The following is a 21274-nucleotide window of genomic DNA, read 5'->3' as shown; positions in this document are numbered from 1 at the left end:
ATATTTTCTATCCTCCTTCAACACCCAAGTTTTCATGGTGTGCACTACCTTATACATTTTCGGTTTTGGTTCCAGAAAGAGGTCAACCACTACTGACTTCCAGGAGGGTGTTTACTTCAGCAGTCTTGGGAGTTCCGTCACACAACCACTCTTCAACTACAAAATTTCTCATTCCATGTCAATCTTCTGTGTGCAAAATGAATATTCAAATTTTCTGCTTCTTTTGTTACTTCAGACCTCTCCATGCTGACCTTCATTCTACTAGATCCTGTCACCTCTCCTACTTGCGCTATTTCTAACTACAGAAGTTTTATCATTGATTCCTAAAGTTGTGTTCAGCCCTCATTATTATCCCAGACTGAGTGTTTCTGTTAGAGTTAGTGAAATGTCCTAGTTTTCATTACAGCTTAAAGACCCAAATTTTGGAATATTTTCTAGATGTATCACCTTTGTGAGAACCACTCCCCTTATTGCTTTTTCTTTCTATAGCAAAAAGATGAACTGAATATCACTGTCATGTCAAGTCCTAGAAAACAGGATACTTTGATGTGTCTGAGTAATTTTTAACTTTACTTAATGATGATTATCCAAGTAAAACTGAATTAAAAGTATTACCCATAATGGTGATACAACTGCTAGATTCACAACATGTTATTTCTTTTACATCAGGGAGTTAAGTGAGAATTTGAGGTTTCTTATCAGCCATGAAGGCTAGATGAAACAAAGCAAGCATAAATTGAAGGCAAACCAGACTTGCTTGTAAGGCCAATCTCATGATTTCAGTGAATCTGCTTTCCCCACAGACTCACTTTTCAAAGTCAGCTCTCATGTGTACAAATTGTCTATATTACACAGAAGACTATTTTCCAGTCAAAAGATTACACAAGATCATTTTCCAGCCAAAAGAACTGCAATCAATGAGTTTTAAGGCAGCCCAGTGTTGTTTTCCCAGCCCTTTGCATGTTCTCCCAGGTAGACGTGCAGTTGCTCCTTCAACTTACTGAGCAGTAGCATGTATTTTTCAAGGGAGGGCGTTATCTATTCACAGAGCAAAAGCAGCCTAGAAAGAAATAAACAGTGACAACATTCTTGTTCCTCAAGGGAAAATTAGCTAGCATCAAATGAGATCAGCAACAAGTGGCACCAAATTATTTCCACAGAAAGCACGGTTAAACTGTGGTACTCACTGCCACAGAATGCCAAAAGCTTACATGATGTCAAAATACAATTAGACACTCATGAAAAAGCAAAAATTCTATAAAAATACCATCTTTGGCTCAGAAAAACACTAAACGATGTCAAAAAAATGTGTAGGTTGGTATCTTCCAGAATAACTGTCTGCACTGTGTGTATTAAGCAACACACATTTAACTTGCTGCTAGTGGGCATCCAGGGGACCTGCCTTTCACCAGACCCAACCCAGGCTTTCTTATTAGGCCAGAGGCATAAACCAGATGGTTCTAGAGCAAAAAACAACTGAAAATGCCAATGGGTTGAGTGTTAACAGAAAGAACAGTTAAAAGCTTCCAATACTCAGAAGCTTCCTGCTATTTTTATAAGCAGAAGCTGTTAAGTAAGTGTCACCTTTACATTGTTCTCATGTATCTAGAGCAAGCTTGTTCAAGAGGATATGAAAGAAAGCTGGCTGAATGCACTCTTGGGATTTATTAGGAGAACAAAATAACTCTAATGGCAGAAAACCATAGTGTTTGTTGACATGTTTGGTTGGAGAACAAAATCACTGAGAAAGAAGATAGCACAGCCAGGTTTTTTTGAGAACCAGTTGCATAATTTACCACTAAATCACTGAGAAAAGAAGCCAAAAGTCAACGATCTGAGCATTAATTTTTCTCTTTCTCAACACCAAAAGGCTAACTGAAGTTTCTGTCTCCAGGAGAAAAATAAGAAAAAGGTTTTGATAAGGAAAAACAACCGACCTCCTCCTCCAGCCATGTGCAAGTTCACTACTGGAAATATTGCAAAAATGAGAAGGGAAACAGTAACTGTGAGGACTCATCTGTTCTTACTGTGGACATAATCCACTGGAAGTCATTGCTGCTTTCTCACTCAGACTGAATGGCTCAGAAAGCAGCGTAACACCTTTTCCACTGTAAAAAACATATAATCACTGCTACTGATCAGGTATGATTACATTTACACAGTCTTTACACTTACAAGACCTGCTGACTTTCTTATAGCTAATGGAAGAGATCACATAGGAAAACCTCCATTCCCAATCCAGCTTAAATTCATCCACCTTTAACACAGGGACCTACAATTTGTTCATAACAATGACTACTCGGTACTCCATAAGTAAAGCGCAGAGATGTATTGCTTGGTCATGTCTAAGTGGCAACTGGACACCATGTGTCTAGAGCCAACCACACTCATCCACACAGCGGCTAACAGCCCTCACGCTGTCTTCCTCTGTCACATTCAACTGGTGAGACCACAGAGAGGAGGCAGAAAGTCCCATTAGTTGACAAAGCAAACAACTGTCTGCTTGGGACTATCACAAATCATCCTGCATCTACCACTGCAGTTTCCATATCCTGAGAACTACTGCTCATTTCATAAATTACCAAGTTTGTCTAGCACAACCCACCTTTGGTAAAGCTACTCTGTGTTACATCCCATGCTCTGTGTCTTGGATTACTTTTCTCTTTAAATGTGATGTAGTTTTTAGACTTGGGTCCCATGGGCTCCTAAAACATAATGTTCTCAATGTAGTTCTTAGCTAGGTAAAAATCTTTATGGCATTAGGTGAAGATCTCTCTACCCTGGAGATTGTTTATGTAGGTCCTGAATTTCTGTTGCCTGAAAGAAGTCGAATAGCAAAGGGTTCATGTAGTAATATAAAAACATTAGATTTTCACATCCATCCCCAAGTAATCCCCAGAATAGCAATGCACCTGTAATCAAAAAAAAATCTCTAAACTCCTTACAATAAAGTCCTTATTTAATAACAACAAATCACCCTAAACTACAGCCACTCCAGCAGCAGAGGACTAATTGTACTATACACAAAGAACAGGAGGCCAGGAAAAGGCTACCTTAAATCCCAGTACAAGGAAGTGACTGAAAGAGCTTCTACAAATTCTGAAGTGTCGATCAGTGGATTATGAACCTGTCACGAGTCCCTTAAGGATAGTCTTCAGCCACATACACAGATTCATGTCATAAAGATAGGAGATTATAATATCTAACCCTCAGGATTATCAGGCACAGAGCAGTAAACTCCACAGTCTCCTCGGCCAGCCTTGCAGTTTGAACAATACTCTGAAATCAGCCCGCTTGCTGATGACATGGTATACTAGGGCATTTTGCCAGCAGGAAAACATATTAGCAATTTCTGAGATGTGAATCGCTATTCAATGTAATTAGGAATATCATACCTGGTTTTGATCGTTGTAGTCACATTCCCGAACCACTACCAGGCCTCCTTTCTGACTTGGGTGGCCCTGGGCAACCAGGCATTTGTTGGTTTGAAGGTGATACAACTATGAAAGGAAAAGAGTTTGATGGACAGAGTAAACAACAAACATCACATACCAAAGGGAATATATGTTAATGCTTTGGAAGCCCTAGAACTTAGTGTGCTCACTAAAACAAAACAAAAAAAAAAAGACTGCTCATAATAAAAAACCCCGTTTCTTCCCTTTTAAAATACTGTTTTGTTTACAGATAATTTGGAGAAAAAGCAGTATGAAATAGTTCCATTTTGCTTTCTAATTACATCAAGATTTCCCTCTTTGTGGTACAAGTGCAGTACACACAACCTGGCTCAGCTCATGCTGGCCACACTCTGCCAAGTTTCTTTCCCTTCTTCACTCTTCATGAGAGTCTCAGGCCCCAGATACTCACTAGCTCAAGAATACCTACTGTACAAACTACATTTTACTACCGTTTAGCCTAAACATAAGTCTCCTCCTACAGCCTCTCCTCATGAAGCAGGACCACCTTTTTTTAGAAAGGAGAAGGAATTACTTAAATACAAACAGATTCAGAGACTTATATTGTTTGCAATTTGATTTTCAAGAGCATTTAGGTAACTGAAAAGCCATAGTTACCAGCTATGTTATTTTAATGAAGATCAGGGAAGAACAGAAAGTTCTACGAACTCTCAAATGCTCATTCCAGTTCAAATGCACTACCTATCCTGATTTGGAGTAATGTTGTATCAGAGGACTAGATTCAGGTCAGAAGCCTGTGCTGGGATGCAAAACTGGAAGCCCCTACCATCAAGGCAAAGAAGGAGGTTCTCAGCAAGTTAGCAATCTCTCCCCTGGTTTGGGCAATGATGCTCACCCTAAAAGTCACACAAGAGGCATTCTGGAGAGTCTGAAGATTAAGCTGTCCTATTCTAACAGTCAAGAATCATTAAGAACTTGACATATCCCCCTGGAGTTACTCAGTGAGACAACACACCTCTATTCAGGCTTTAAGTTATACTCATGCCCTGAACTTACTGGTGGCCAGCAGAATACTTCTTTTCAGCCTGATGTGGTGGGGATCTGACTATTCAGACAGCAGTCACAGCCTGCACATCAAGAACTGCACTGCACACAGCCAAGGATACAAAGGGGAAAGGCAATTATTCTAGCAACAGCCACAACTCTGCCATTTCCTCCCGCGCAGCAGAGACCCGCTCTCTACCAGTGCACGGGAGTGCATTTGACAGCGCATGTGTGGGAGATGGCACGGCCCCAGATCTGGCATCCACATTAAACATAATTATTTGCAATCTGGAGATGAATGTAGAGGAAAAATGGAGTTTGCTGTCCTGAACACAAGGCCAGGCTGATTAATTGGTTAGCTGCATTTCATTATGAAGACATACATACGTACAAGACACCTTAGCATTTGTATCAATTCTACAGATTTTTAGAAACCAAAAGACACTTCCAGTAATAAAAAGAACTGTTCCATCCCATGATGACAAGAATTAGAGAGCACAAATACCAAATAATGTTCTTCACTAAACACCATTTCTGGAAATAGCTGTCCCAAGGCACATCAACAGCTTCCTCAAATGCACCATGTTTCTCCTGTTCCCTACACACATCTGAAACAAATTACACAAAACCTTCTAAGTAACATTCCCTCACACCCCAGAGACTTCTAGGAGAGCTCTCATTTTCATCATTCCTCACTCAACAGAAGGCTTTCAAGCTCAGCTACATGAGTTTTATATGATTTTTGTCCTTGTTTTTATTGGCCATTATGATCAGCATTTGATAACACTGTTAAGAACTGTCACAATTTGTGATCATTACAGTTTTTCCCAGCTGTCAAACCAGCACTCCTCTCTGGCCCAAATAGTTTTTGAGAATAGGCTGGGATTTGGAGTGATTCATCCCAAATCCTAAAGAGTCTGGCACACAGTGGTGACATTGGCTGATCGTTCTGTTCCTTGTAGGCATCTGGAAATAGTTTATACAATCATCAGAGCCAAAGCTGACTCTCTCACACAATGCTGGGTATAATTCTTGAACCCCGGAGAACCAAGCCAAGGAACTGCTTTTTTCTGTGTCTTGTCTCCCATTTCTTAAAGGGTGCACAAAGTTTTTCTCCACATTAAACCATGGGAAATTATTGCTAGGAAGATTTCCCCTTAAGTGTTGAGGCATTCAGATCCCTCAAGTAGCCTCCCCCACATCAGCAATTTCTTAGTTAAACTTCTGTGTGAATGAAAGGAGAAATCTATTAAATTTAATGAAGAAAAAAAAAGTCTGACTAGGGGAATAACAGCATTTAACAACTAGTGGAATCAGCCCATTATATCAGTTTTATTCAGGGAAACTACGCATGTTTGCCCTAATAAATTAACTTTACAGCTTGGCTGGGACACTTAATGAAAATACGGCACAAACTGTGGATTCACAGATAGCTGCTTCCAAGCCAAAATCTAATGATGTCAATAGGTTCTGCATGAACTCAGGTCCTCCAGCCGGCATCTACTTGCATGACCAGCAACCATCAACAGCTACCGCAGCCTGCGTTACCTACCTCCCAACTTAATGCTTCCAGTTCTTGAGCTAGAAAGGAATCTGCTAACCATAATCTACGTGCACACTAACAATCTTATGCAAAGGTCTTCTCTTACACAGAGAAGATCTTGAGAAAGTTATCTTGGGTTTGAAGTTATCCAGTATTTTGGAAAGCGTAAAAAGCATAAATCAGACAAATCCGACACTGGAGAGAACAGATACAACTGTACGCTGGCTTTGCTTGCACACAAACCCATAAACATGGGTGTCAGAGCTAAGGCATGAATTTACTCATGATTTCCTTCATGAATACATGTAAAAATTTATCTCTTCACTTCTACTTTGAAGAAAAATGGGGCAAAACTCATTTTTTGTTCATTATCTAAGAGTCAGGATTCGAAAAGCTATCATCGGTCTCAGATGCAAATATTCATCTTTGCAGAAAATTATCCAGTAAAAGCAATGAGTTTGGAAACTAATTACATTGTACTCTTATCATAAACCAACAGAGCATGAAATTTGAGGCCAAATTTCCCTCTATCCAAATCTATCTTCAGAACCAACAGCCATGAAAGCACATTCTAAAGGCATCAAAACTTCATAACTCAGAGCTTTGAGGCAAGAAATCTCATTGAATAGTGTTTAGTCTGAAAATGACCAGAAATATAGATCAGAGTGAAACAGAGTTTGCCTTGGTCTAAAGACACAAATTCTGTTATTTTCCAGACAGCTTGTTGCAAAACTAGAACTCTATGCTCTACAGAAACAGACTATTTTTCTCATATTTGAGCAAATCTTTCTGAAAGAATATCAAAATAATTTTTTAAAAAAATCAGAATTCTGTATTTTTAAGAAAGTTTATCTTACCCTTCCACGCTGGATTATTTTCGGTCGTTTCTGTGCTCTGTTAATAAAAACTGGCTGCGGAGCTTTGGCATTGGGCCCAGATATTTGCATCTCAGGATAGATGTTATCTAAATACCACTTAAATGACTTGCAGTTCAATCTTTTTCTCAATTCTACACGGTCAGTAATATTTCCATAGTTCCTCATCCTTAGCTCAGGTCTCAAAGCAAAATACTGCTCCTGTATTTAAGAGAAACAGGTTGGGGGAGAGAAGAGAAGAATTTCAGATCATTGATTTCCAACTTCTTCCTGTTTGCAGAACTCCCAAGTTTCATTTTATTTTGCTAGTGCTTTCAAACATTAAGTTTGAAACTGGCATTAGAAAATTCCAGTGTTTAGATTGCCACAGGAGGTGGGATTTATCTTGCTTAACTCTGAGCAAATCTTTCTAGACTGCTTTTTTTGATGACGATACTCCTCAGGCATGAATCCGTTGACCTTTTCTAGTTGCCTACTTGAGGAGGAAACAAATCAGCCCTACACTCCATTGGCAGTCAAGGCATCCTAGAGTCATTAAATCAGAAACAGATATGTATGTGGTCTTCACCCTCATCTGGCAAAGTTTTCTTTAAATTAGTTTGATTGTCCAATTGATTGTTTTCATTGTTGTGGGGTTCAAGTGTATTTTGTCTTCCACAGTTTCCAGCCTTCCAACTTTACAAGTTACCAGGGCAAAAAAAATTCCATATCAGAATAGACCTATAAGTGGGACTATCTTCTGAAGTTCAGCGGGACCATGCATTCATTCACATGAAGAATCACAACTGTCAATCAGAATAGTTTTTCCTAGTGCGTTTTTTTTTTTTCTTCATTTGCATTATCGCCAGAAAGGCTCCCACAATGTTATTTTTTCATGTTCTAATTTATGATTATAATTGGAATTGTACCTGGTTAGGCAAGGACAGATTAAGATTCCAGCTCATTCTTATGTGCTGTTCAACTCTAATGCAGAGACAATGGGGACAAACAGGAATTCATGAATGTACAATGTGGCATGAATACTATTCCCAAAACTAGAAGAAAAAATCCCCTTGTAAAGTCCTTAATTCCAGCTAGGTTTACAGAGCTCATAGAAAAGGCATTGTATTTGCACATTAACTCATTTACTAGATATTATTTAGAAATCAGTTTTCAGGGCACTGAGCTGTGGTATTTTGTTGGAATAATCTCTAGTAGACATCTGGAATTTACTTACCATAATGTGGTTCTGACAGTTTTCAATTACCTACTGCTATCTCTCATGTTCAGATGACAGACAGCGTCATCTCAAGACAAATTACACATCTGTCCTTATCAAGATCTTTGAGCAGTTGCATGCACTTGATGTATCACTGCTATTTTAATGGCAGAGGAAGGGGACGCATTAAGTACATTGGACTTGTATGGTGGACAACTCTGAGGAAGTTTGGAGACAGAGTGGACATCACTATCAGAAATTGGTCTGCTTCAAAAGTTGTTCTGCTACTTTTTTTATTCCTAGTTAGAGTTCAAATTTTAGTATCCTACCTTTTCTGCATTATTTATTTCCATTGTATACATGAACTTACTTCTTTCACATTTTGCTTTTGACAGCCATGAAAATTTTGCTGTTTCCCTTCCATCGTGCAGTTTTATTTATTAAATATTGCTATTTGCTCTTTGCTGTAAAACAGGTCCTTTAAGTCTTATCTTTGTACTATTCATCATACAATCACTTCAGTAAATTATTCTGGCCCTAAATATTTGCATTACACATATAAAAACAAATATTTCCAAGCTTGCCTTCCATACGTAAATCTGTCATAATGACAGTCTCTGGCAACTATCAGAGAATTAGATTAGAAACAGCTGGAAACGTTCAGGACACAAATCTGTGATAACAGACTGCTAGAATCAGCAGTTTAAGTCTTTGTTGGACAAAGCAGTATTAGCTGGAAATTATAACAAAGAATCAATTCCAAGCTTCAGAGAAAGCCATCATTAATCACAAAACAACCGTGCCCAGACATCAATAAAGGGGAAAGTGATGGATGAAATCTACCAATGCATTATGGAGATGGAGATAAAAATTAATGACCCCTAATAGGTTCCTCAAACTGACTGAACATCAAGATAAAGGATGGGGTTTGAAACATAAACCTCTAAAGAATATAAAGTTAATAAAACACATCTTGTAGAGAAATTGTAGGTACCCCAGGAGCTGGCCACACAAAAAACCCTATGGTCTCACAAGGCAAAATGTCATCAATTATCACAGAGATCAGGGCTTCACAAAAACCTGATCTACATTTAAAAGCATCAGTACCAAGATCTGAAGACAAGCAAGGAATACACTTGCCCTGAATCCAGAAGTCAATCCTGATTGATCTTCCAGGGCAAGACAGACTAGGAATCAGACTGCTAATTAAAACAGAAACAAAACAAACAAACAATCAACAAAATCCCTGTCTCAACAACGTGGAAACTACCTGAAGGCATATAGCAGTATATGGCTGCCATGTGATACTGATTTGGACACAAAGCAACACAGAGCTTACAAGAACTCATTCATCGTCTTTTCCTTCATTAAAAAGGCATAAAAACGAATCTCCTGCATGCAGTAGAAGTAACAGGGAGGACACCTGAGCACTCATAAGCTAAATGACAATTCTACAGAATTTAGGAATTTGTATCAAAATTAACATTAGGGAATCAGACTGTAGAAGGAATATCACATTAGAGGTGCTAACAGACCCCACTGTGATACAGTCCTTTGACAAACAAGACAGTTAATAACCTTATTTAGTGACCTAGAATTGTCTCTTACCTTATATTCATCCATCCACACATGTGCCAGCCTCAGTGAGTTATGAGCCATAGTGTCCTGTCCCCCTGGTGAGCCATAGGGACGTCTTTTACGGAAAATGTGTCCCACCCTGGAGCAGGGGATGATCAGAAGTCTACCGCCACACATCCAAATCTGTCCATGCAAAAGCAGAACATACCTCATTGTATGATTACTGACAAGACTCACTACCTCCTCCCCTTCTTCAAGGGACACTTAGGCAGGTTTATACAGTATGACAGGATTAGGCGTCAGCAATGTTGTCCTACATGTCGTGCTTTCTGACAAGTCAAATTATCAGATCTTCATGTTAGAAAAGACTATTTTTGTCATATCATCACACTTTCCACATAACACATCATGGCTTTCAGGAAACAAAAGTAAATTTTCTAAAATTTTATGCTCTAATGACCTATTGGAAAACACTGAAATATATGGGCTGGGATTCAATTTACAGATTAAGATATCTAAATGTATTTATCTACATGAGAATTATATGTCCACACTTCCATGATAGATAAGATCATCGTGGGCGCCTGGAGAGCTTTTCAAGTTAGTATAAGCACCTATTTTACACAGCTGTTTGTTTCTGTTCAGTATATAACTCAGAAATACTGTTCACATTCAGATGCTGCATTTAGGTGCCTCAATCCAGCTCCATGGCACCCCAGATCTAGATTTCATTTACGCTCTACTTCCATTTATTTTTTTTTAAATTTCTTTTTAAACTTCAGCTTCCAGCAAGTTATCATCATTGGCCCTTTGTTGGAATAACGAGTCCTCCGATCAGAAAAATCTTCTCACATTATCAGTTTATAATCAAGTCACTTCTAAAATTCCTTCTGAATAAGATAAAGACTAAACTTTACTTCTCTCCCCAAGGAGACAGGACTTCCAGACATTCTAAAGCTCTCTGATTATACTCCAATTTTTCAAAGCCCTTTTTATTGAAACTGTGTATTTTACAGTAACAGTAATTTCCTCACGCTCCACACACTTCCTCTCAGATACCTAATAATTTTATTTTGTACTGAAAACTTGAAAGATTTTACTTATTCAGTACACACACCTTTAAAGTCACTCAAACTTATGAAATGCCAGTTACTATTTTTGAGCTCTAATCTTGATTTCTCTAATTAACCAATTTGACAGATTTCTCTGAAGTTTTGGAGGTTGTGTGTTTGGTTTTGCATTTTTTTTTTTTTAAACTTCACCTTTTAATCCCCCTTTTCATATTGGTCATGATAGCATATAATTTTCAAGCAGACTTGTCAAACCTGTTGATGAATCCACCTTACAAAAGTGAAGAGATAAATGTGACATTGAGCACAAAAAGTTGTTTTTCTTTCAGTGGAGTGACAGGGAAGATGAGACAATAATATAGGAAGCCCAATGAAGTACCACATTCGACACTCCTGATGATGACTTCCTCATTATTTTTCCAACCAAGCTGACTCCTCTACATGACTCTTAATTTAGATACAAAAAAAATTTACACTTCCAGGCCCTCAACAAGGAGGCTGAAATCTCTGAAAAGCCCCATACATGTCTAAGGAAATATAATAAGCTTACTTATTATCAACATCGCTGTGAGCCACACATCTTTTTAACCGGCTTGTGAAATTCATTAGACATTGCTTATAAACTCATTTCAGAAGTTTGCATGACTATTCTTTTCTTATGCTTCTCTATAGATATTATGAAACGCTCCACCAAACAAAGAAAAAAGCCACAAACATTTAACTACAGAGCTCAAAATTCTCTTTAATCTTCCCATTAAAACTTAACTTGAAGATTATCATAAAGGCAGTTACTATGCACTGTAGGCATCCTTCCTGGAAATAAAAATGCCGATTTCTGTGTGCAAATAGCTATTCCAGTGCTAAAAAAACCTGTATGTAGGGAAGAGACGCAGCCAGACACCAAGGTTCATCCTCCAATACACATAAATGCTAGATTACCCGAAAAGATATTTCCAGATTTTCTCCTCCCCAGATGTCCATGCCACTATCATACTGTCCAAGTTCATTAAAGTACTCATGATCCATGGCAAACAGGCCTCCAGCCATAGTAGGTGACCTAAAAAGGAATATTGAAAGAAGTTCATTTTCTTTTAGAGAAAAAAGCCAGTAATTTTAGCTGAATCTGCTAGTCCCAAAGCTTGAATTTACACCTATGTAATACAATTTGAATCCTGCAGACCCTAGAAATCATCAGATCACATTTCTAGTCTCAAAATATTTTTAAAAGCAGCTCTGTAAGTGGTATTTGTGATCTTTCATTATTCCAATAACTATAAACCATATTCCTTTGTATAGGAAACTTAAGGAAAGGGTTAGGACAGGGAAAGAGGAACAAAGTGGCTATCTCTGTACTAAAAAAAAAAAGTAAAAAAGTAAGAACTTGTGCAAGTTTGGAGTCCCTCAGTTTTCTACAGTGAAATTTAGAAACTGCCTTTAACTGGATCTGTCTCTACCAGAAGCTGTTTCCCCTACAGTTACAAACGTGTACACTTGCACACACTAGTGTGTTCTTCCCCCTCTTACAGGGGCAAATCGTACAGACCAGGCTTGACTGGACTGCAGAAAGAGCAGAATCCAGAATACACATTACTGTCCCATATTAAATTAGATCAAGAAACAAGGCCCAAATTTAAATTATACAAGCCAGGAGGGCTGCTAAAAGAAATGCTACTCTATCTCATACAGAGAATTTAATTACCAGGAGCAACACTGTTTCATCATTGATGCGATGATAGGTTTATTAGCAAGTTATTCACAGTTTGTATATTTGCATAGATGTTCTCTTTGGGGTTTGGCAAGTTTTTTTGCCTTGCCTGTGTGTTACTGTAATGGTGCTCTATTTTGTAAAAATATGTATATGATCCCCATTGAAGAGTCTCTAGATTGAATTGCTATTGTATCAGAAAGTTATAATGTGTGGATGCCCTAGAAGAGTATATAAGAGAGTAAAAATACTACATGAATAGATATGATAGTTGGAAGATACAATGGGCTGGGAACAGGCTCTTTGTCATCCTTGTTAATAAAAACTTGTGATGAAACCAAGCCTAAGTCTGTATTTTCTTGCTAGTTCTCACACAATTTCCTGCTACAGTTTCTGTCAACTTAAAACCTATGTTGAAAGGTTGCTCTCAATTTTTCCATCCCTGACACCAAAATATTTCATTATGAAGGTCTCTAAAACATTAAATGTTAAGACTTTCCATTTGATGGAAAGCCATTTTCAAAGGTTAAGTAGCAGTCTAGCTTCTTTTTCAAAGCAGGCAGAGACCTCTAAGTAGGAAAAGTCCCTTTCATCCTCAGAAAATGTCATCGTTTTAGATGATTACACTCCCTTTAACAATGAAGTCCTCCACCTTTTCCATGGGAGTTTTTCCTAAAAGTGAGTTGAAGGAATGCAACAACAGTGCTGAACACAGCAAGAACTAACCTTCAGGCATTTGCCAAATTAACTGTGAGAACAGTTCTTAACAGCATAAGGATTTTAAGACTTTCTATGCTGGTTCCCGGTTCGGATTTTCCCAGTCTGTCCCTTCCCTTCCAGCTTCAGAAACTACCACAGTGACACTTTCCAAACAAGCCAGTCAAACTGTTAAGTAACTTAAGAAGTTTCCTGGCTCCTCAGACCAAATCTTGTGATGGGTAGATGTGGAAAGACTAACTGCAGAGCTGTCCGACCACAGCAGAGAACCCTGCACTGGAGCTACTTGCATCAGCCTGCAACGCTCTTCATTTACAGTCTAAGAAAAGAGAATGAAAGAGCGATGAGACTGCCCAATTTCTGACTCACTTTGCAAATCTTATAGAAGTACCACATTCACTGCAAGGAGTCAGTTTGTAAAAAAAAAAAAAAAAAAAGTCCTTCCACCTCACAAACCTGAATTCTGTACTGAGATGGATGCTTGCAACTAGAAAAAGCACAATCAGCTTCTTGCCATTGCTCTGCCAGCGCTGGCCCTTCTCATAAAGGGATTCACACTGGGACAGCTTCCATGCTTATGTCTGAAGCATGTGTCTGCTAATAAAAAAAGGTGTCTCCTGACATCATTTTATAACAGTTACATGTCCAGCAGGAACCAGATATTGCCAGCTCTGTACAGGCGAGACAGCCATCAACGGCTAAAAGATTAATGAAGGTAACTTTCAAGTCCTAGTGTTAAGCTTTACCAAGACTTTTGTTTCAGAACAACTCTCAAGCAATTCAGACCACAAAACCAATATGGACAGGTTTCCAACAGACAGTTTTAGGCATTTGCCACATTGTGTAAAGAGCCAAGTAATATTTTAAAGATGGTTTTCACATCCATGTGTGTTCATTTAGGAACATTTATGACAAAATAATTGCTTGCTTGAAGAAAAATAGAAATTAAATCTAAAGCAAAAAAATTATGTTGACATAGAAAATTACCATATGCTCTGATGTTCTGTCCCATCAGCTAGGAAACTACCTTCCTATTACCACAAAAACATATTTTCCCAATCTAGCAATTCTTTAGCATTTCATCACAGAAATTATAGAGCCTGTACTAGCGGGATATGCAGGCTATTACTAGCACAAAGGTGGTTATCAAAATCATCATTAAGCCAAACACATCAACAGACCGGAAACAAACACCACTGCCTAGCTCAAAACTAAAATTACTGGACAGATTTAACACAGAACAGCATAAGCTCCTTAAGACTTCTGTCTTTAGCAAAAGCTGCTGTTGTACAAGTATTCTCTAAGAGTGTACTTTCTTGACCTAAGACAACTGATCTATCCAATTTGTGATTAAATGTGCGAAATTAAACTGAAAGAGGTAATAGTAACCAAAACTATTTTTAAGTAAAATAAACTAGTCAGATATGACATGTTAGGCACCTGCTTCCAAAACTGCACACCCAGATACACTCCATAATGCTCAAGAAGTGCTTCTGATCACCCCTATGTTACATGGAGCTTCACACCACATCGGAGGAACCTTACTTGATTGGAGCAGTGGCTCCCTCGGGTCCTTCCAGTTCTGACACAGGAACAAGATCCCACTTAAAGTGCAGGCCCCAGTTAAACCCTCCACGCACCACCGGGGAAGAGCTGTAGGTAAGCGTGTCAGCACTGATTATGTCAATCACAGGGCACACCACAGTCCTGCGATCTTCTCTGATGGGAGTCAGCAGAGGTTGTAACCACATCTCGTTCACCTCACAGTGACTGTCCAGGAATACCAGCACTTGCCCTATAGAGGCCAAAGCACACAAAATACAAAGATCCATGGTAACATGAAACACACAAACGCTGACAAGCCAGAGAATCCACAGGGATTAGTTCAGTCACAAAGGCAGAGGTAGATCCTGGCTATTCACAGTTAGCTATGAATTGCTCATCAAATTTTCTACCCAGATTCAGCAGAGCTACTGCACTACAAACGAAACATCATCAGATCAGCATTAAGAGTCAGGAGGTGCATTTGTCCTAATGCAGAGCACCTCCCATGCCTGAGTTAGACTACAGAGATAGCCAAAGATGACAGATATTGGGCTGGATGAATTATCCCCATGACAAAGCTAGTTTTGTCCACTGACTGTAATCACTTCATGTCACACTTCAGCATCCATCCGGTTACTGTTACAGCTCAGATTTGTGGATTTTAAACCAAGCCATTCCGATGAATTAATCTGCATTCAGCCATGACACAGGCCACAGCATTTAAATTCCTGAATGTAAAGTAACATAGAGCATCTCCCCATTTCATTAGCTCTAGAGTGACTGTGGATTCATAGCAGTTTAAAAGAAGAGTAAGTGTCCTAAATGGGCATAGCCAAATCCACCACTATTTGACCAAGCAACACTCCAGCCCCACCAGTTTACACAGAGATTATCTACCATGGTCAGAGAGTACAGTTTGAGCCATGAGAGACCTTCAGTCTCAGTTTATCTAAAAAATAATCTGAATTTTTATGGCACAACAAAAAAATTTATGTAACACTAGAATAGTGTGGAAGACATGGGAAAGACCTTTCAAGAAAACAACTTAGAAACTTGCAAATATAACAAGTCACTTGTTAACAACAGACAAAAAGACCCCAGCAGTTCAGTAAAATCAATAAAATGACTTAAAATTGCACAAACTCAAATGAATCCTTGCACGACTTGGAAAGTGCAAGCACAATTTTCTCTCTGGGTTATGCCATTACAATGCTAATGAGTAAACACCAATTAAGAGACTTTATCTGCCACTCAAAATTATTTGAGGAACTAGTGCATACTTTCTCAGACACCAAAGAATTTAACTGGAAAACATATTATGTTAAAAGGCTTACAATGTACATAAAGCACCAACAGAAAAGCTTGTATGAGAAACATTACAATTAGATTGGTGAATTAGAAGCCAGATTAGAGCTTACCTTAATAAGGAAGTAGATTGCCATTTTAGAGCGATAGGTTTCACATGAAAGATGGGCATTCCTGAGAGAATATTCTTTTAGGGCAGGAATAAGGAAAATTCTACATTGCCTCACCAAATTTTGTCAAATACTGGTTTTGTCTTACTATTTCACTGGCCCATTCTAAAAGATGAACTAATTTTATCAAACTTCCATAGGAAGAAAAAAATCCAAATCAACATTTCAGACAAGGTTTAAAAGACACTCAAATTTGGCTCCAAATTTGCCAAGTCATTGTCTGGGTGACTTGAAAAAACATCTCCCCCCTCTTACACAGCACAGATTTCCTAAAGTTAAATTGTTTTTATAGTTTGTAATTACTACATCTACTCTATATTTACATATAAGCAAGTACCAAGTCCTCCTTGTTTCCTTCTTACTGAGAACAAAAAAACCTCAGATGAGGACTAACTCAGTAAAGCTATGAGAGAATACTGGAGAAAGCTTTATAAAGATCATGGTCAACTGCATGATGTAAACACTTAAATACACAGGTAATGCTAGTTAAAGTCTCCAATTATCATTATACAGGTATCACTGAAGACACTTCATGTAGCCATTGTGATGTAGGTTAATATGATCAATGCAATTAACTCATTTCAAAATCGCCGATACTCTAAACAATTGCTAAAGTGTCTTTCACTTAAGATAGCATTATCCCAAATCTTTCTTTCACATGGCTAAGTTGTGTAGCTAAGAACATGGCATGACATGCAGCGCCCCCAGAGTGGGCTAAAGCAATCACGGGTCAAATATTCAACATCTGAAAGAGCTGCACTAGAGAAAGAGAAGTCACTCAATTAACATATGGTCAAAGTATGCAAGGAAAAGAGAAACAAGAAAGTATACCTGTGGCATGAGAGGCTCCAATCATCCTTCCTCGAATCAAGCCTTCCCGCTTCTCATTTCTTACCAATTTTGTAGTTTTTGGAAGCTGAGTTTTAACATATTCACCTAAGTCTTTCTTCAAGTCAGCTGAGAAAAGAAAAACACAAGTTCAACAACAGGATGAAAACTGTGAAAGCTCTGTTTAAATGTCCCAAGATGTTAAACTCAAAAAGGGCCAAAAACTTTATCAAAACCTATCCCAATATAGCACAGCTTTAAACCGAAAGCATCAAAAGGACAGTCAGTCATCCCAAATCCTACACCTGCCTGGCAATTCCTGCGGCCTTTTTCTGTTGTTTTATTCTCACATTTTCATATTGATTGCTTCACTTTTTCCTCCTGCATTGTGGAAACCCGAATGGACAAAGCAGGTACGTCCCCAGCACTGAAATGGGCAATGCACCATATGACTGGGCCTTCCACAGGGCACATTCCTGCTGATAAGCACTTCCTTATATTTTCCCAACCAATTTTTTATGCAGTGTAACTGTCTCAGGTTTTATACTTAGCCTTGGCTTCCTGAATACAGACTGGATTGTTATCTTTTTGTTCTGTTTTCAAAGGCTTTAATACAATATGACTCAAGTTAACTGGAACTACTAGACTCTATGTTAAAAGGAATTACTGCCGCTAAAAAAAAAATCAAAATAAAAAAGCACTGTACAAAGAAATAGCATTTATCTTTCCAAATTCTTCTCACGCTGACTGTCATTTGCAGCAGAAGTAATAAAAGCCCTTTCACATAGCCAAATGTTTTCTATTACTGTGTTCCATGGACTAAAACAAACACTGACATCTTTAAAAAGAAAGATGAAGACAGCTTTCATTATCTCTACCTGCTTAGCTGACACAATAGCAGATACAAAGAATGACAACTCAGTCTCAGGTGGCTGCTTTTCCAAAATACAAAAGGATCAAATACACTGCTGGCAAACATGTGCTTTTAAAGGAGAGCAAAGTTCACTGGAGTCTATAAGCACTACTGTAACTTAACTAACATCAGTGAGGGTTGTAAGAGTAAGAACACTGTCCCCAAGGATGGTGGTTTCCAATGTTAAAGTGGGCAGCAAAGTTTTACCATTGAAGAGAAGATGGACACATGAATACTTAAGTAATGGAAAAACATAAGTTAAAAAGCTTGTAGAAAAATAAAGAGGAATATAAAACAAGGATGAAAAGCAAAAAGCCAGCTGAGACTTCACAGAGAACCTTAGTATAGAACGGCAAGCAGAATTTCAATGGAGGATATGCTAGAATAACTATTTTTATTCTCATGAATGTCAGTTCAAACATTAAAGTTGCTGTTAACAAATTAAATGCCAAAGGAATATATGTGGAAGCAGGAGTTGTAACCTTCAGGGAGTACCTGAACTTTCAGGCAGGAAGACTGAAAAGGAGGTTCCCAGAAGCAACTCCAAATGTTAAGATCTCAGCATTTGCACTGCAAGGTAGCATCATGGATCAAGAATGAGAAGGTACCACAGAGCAAATATAGTGCTAGAGAATATTCTAGGACATAGAAAAGTCTCTCGGGAGATGCAGACTGGATTCAACTGGGTCACAGGAATTCTCTCACCTGATCTTGAATGTGACACAATACGCCAGAGACAATAGGAAAGATTTTTTTGGAGAAAGTCAATTAAATAAAGTAATGTCTAGTATGCTGCGCAAATAAGCAGGACAGGAGGATTTGCAAATCTAAAATAAACTAGTGCTTGAATCATTCTTCACCTGATATATCATAGCAAGGGAAGGATAGTGTACTGCCACAGGAAAAAAAAGGGCTACCAGAGCAGAAAAGGTCGGTTATCAAAATTAGCACAAGCAGCACAGTAAGGCTGCATGAAAGGACATAAAATACAAGAGGAAACAGTTTTGCATATGCAATCTTCTAAAAACAGCAGAAGAAAAAAAAAGGTCATGTCCATACTGGTAGCTAAACCAGGCTCACAAAATGGGCTTGAACAGCAGAATTTAAGAGCCAGTAGTACCCAATGGCTAACATGCTCTTAGAGAACAGTTTGGACCCAGAAAAACTAGCATTCTGCTGGAAACTGTGCCCAGCCTTATCATGGGCCATTCTCAATAGGCAGTTTAGTCTCAGACACCTTTTGGGGTGTTATGTGTCAGCTTATTGTCCACTGGAAAGATTGATTTCTTCTGACATAACCCAAAAAATTGCTTCAATACAGCCTGCCTGAGAAATTTTGCTCCAAGAAGAGAATTGCTAACTTTTAGCCAGTCAACAGTCTCCAAAAATTACTTTAGCTATCATCTTGCTCCATGTCTATGTAACGAAGGCTCCTCCAAACAAGAGAAGTCTAGGCAAGGAGTCAGGGGTGTTATTATTTCAAAGGACTGAGTTGCAGACAATTTTTCCTTTTCTATTTTTCAATCTCTTCTTCTGTGTAGAAGAGTGCCTCCAGTAACATCCTTCAGCATATCCTGTAGGCTGTTCCATAACAGGTAAAGCCTAAATTAGGGAGAAGGAGGTTGCACTAGAAAAAGAAATCCTGCCTTGCAGCAAAGGGAAGGAAAAATATAACAGCGGACTCAGATGAGCCATTGAAATGCCTGCTTAGCTAGTAAGCCTGTTGATGACTGAGCATAAGAAGCTTTTTGAGGCAAAACTAGATGCAAAGACCCAAGCTTCACACAACAGGACTGATGTGCAGCAGAGCTTCTATATTTAAAGGTGAAGAAATAAGCAGAACTTCATCTAAGATACCAAGTATGTAATGTAGAGAAAATGAATTTTAAAAAAAAAATTAAAAATCAGAGACATAGAGATCAAGGAATTTGGCCAAGCTCTCATGACATCCATGGCACAGCCAAAGTTGTTGCTCATTTCCTCAGTCACTAGACCAGCTTTGCATTTCTTTGGCTGTAAAATCCCATCCGTTAAAATTAAGCAGCGGTACAAACATCATTAGTACCATCATTGAGGGCAGTAATTCTCTGTATAAACAATATCTTCTCCCATCTTCAGCTTCAAAACATGTTCATTTGAAGTCAGAAAGGCAAAAGTAGCTACTTGAATGTTTTGGCCTTTGAATTAGCAACAGACCAGGAGAGCGATGGTATTACTGCCTAAACACAGGTATTCATCAACTAAATGCCTTACTGTATTCAAAAACCTGAGTTTTGAGTAAGATTGGTTCTGAATACAGAGGTTATGAAACTTTAAAAACAACAACTTGCACACAAGACTTTGTAGCAAAGAGTCTGTATTGCTTCCAAAACACAAAACAAGCTTTTAAATATTATACATTCTTATCAGCAAGGGACAGAATGTTTGATCTTTGTTCTCTGCTTTGTCTCTCTACATTTGATCTGACCTCAGAGAAATGAACTAGCTGCATAACAAGAGAATTTCATTCTTCATTATACATATCTAATCAGTCTCTTAGAGCAAGTGAGACCTTAACCCAGAAACCAAACGATGAGACCAAGCGAGCTTATTATATGTACTAAAAAATATCATCTAAAAATCATTTTAAAAAAGCAAAAAGTTGTGGACTTGTACAGATGCAAGTAGGGAACTTGCACAGTCCTGCTTGCAAGTACTGCTACACTAACACATTCCTCAACAGGCATTTCGCTTTTGAAGTGCCAAAACGCTTGAATTGCATATCTGTCTTCGCCTTGTCCATCAGTTGAGAGAAAAATGCCGAAGCATCAATCTTTCAACAACAGTAAGGCAATTCTGCCCAGAAGGAGGGAACAAAGGCTGCTCCAAGAGTCAGGGACAGCTACTCCTAGAGTGGCCACAAGAGGCTGTGAGAGAGCCACGCCGAGCCCTCCCAGCAAAGGCTGAGCTCGGATCCCAGCACGCCACCACTCTGAAATTCTGAGGAAGTACAAAAAAAAAAAAAAAGACGTTCTGTTTCCATAGTGCCACATCAACTTATTTGCAAGACCGCAGCTGAGACTACGTGCTTTCAATTCGTTTCAGGTGCATTGCCCCACAAATTTATGGAAAGATCAGTGTTATCTGCTCTGAGCACCAGAGCAGCCTAAGCAAGATATGATAAAAACAGCTGAACTATAAACAACTGCTTTATCACCCCCTCTGCAAATACACACTCCTTATTATTAGCTTCAAAACCTGTTTTTGAATGTTCAAGTCGGTATGATACAGAGCTCATAAGTAAAATGGCACTAGTGTCCAAGGGGATGTCATCTTGGACTTCTCAGAACATCATGCATCTCTACCAGCTGGCACTTTTTTGTGATGGACT

General features: G+C 38.6%; 1 protein-coding gene across 7 annotated transcripts in view; it reads right to left on the bottom strand.

Moving 5' to 3' along the window:
- GALNT11 (polypeptide N-acetylgalactosaminyltransferase 11) overlaps positions 1 to 21274 on the bottom strand; it is a 57758-nt gene that overhangs the window by 12991 nt on the left and 23493 nt on the right. For all 7 annotated transcript variants that reach the window (XR_010069779.1, XR_010069778.1, XR_010069777.1 and 4 more), the window contains exons 5-10: positions 16995 to 17120; positions 14689 to 14938; positions 11661 to 11778; positions 9682 to 9834; positions 6858 to 7076; positions 3396 to 3500 (exon numbers count right to left, since the gene is read on the bottom strand). Coding sequence is in view for 1 of the 7 variants with exons in the window: in XM_063324389.1 (XP_063180459.1) it covers positions 3396 to 3500; positions 6858 to 7076; positions 9682 to 9834; positions 11661 to 11778; positions 14689 to 14938; positions 16995 to 17120 (971 nt within the window). In the remaining 6 variants the exon portion in view is untranslated. The remainder of the gene's footprint in view (positions 1 to 3395; positions 3501 to 6857; positions 7077 to 9681; positions 9835 to 11660; positions 11779 to 14688; positions 14939 to 16994; positions 17121 to 21274) is intronic.

Source organism: Chroicocephalus ridibundus, chromosome 2 (assembly GCF_963924245.1).
Source record: "Chroicocephalus ridibundus chromosome 2, bChrRid1.1, whole genome shotgun sequence".
NCBI classification, from domain to species: Eukaryota; Metazoa; Chordata; class Aves; order Charadriiformes; family Laridae; genus Chroicocephalus; species Chroicocephalus ridibundus.
This window is presented reverse-complemented; position numbering and strand designations above follow the sequence as displayed.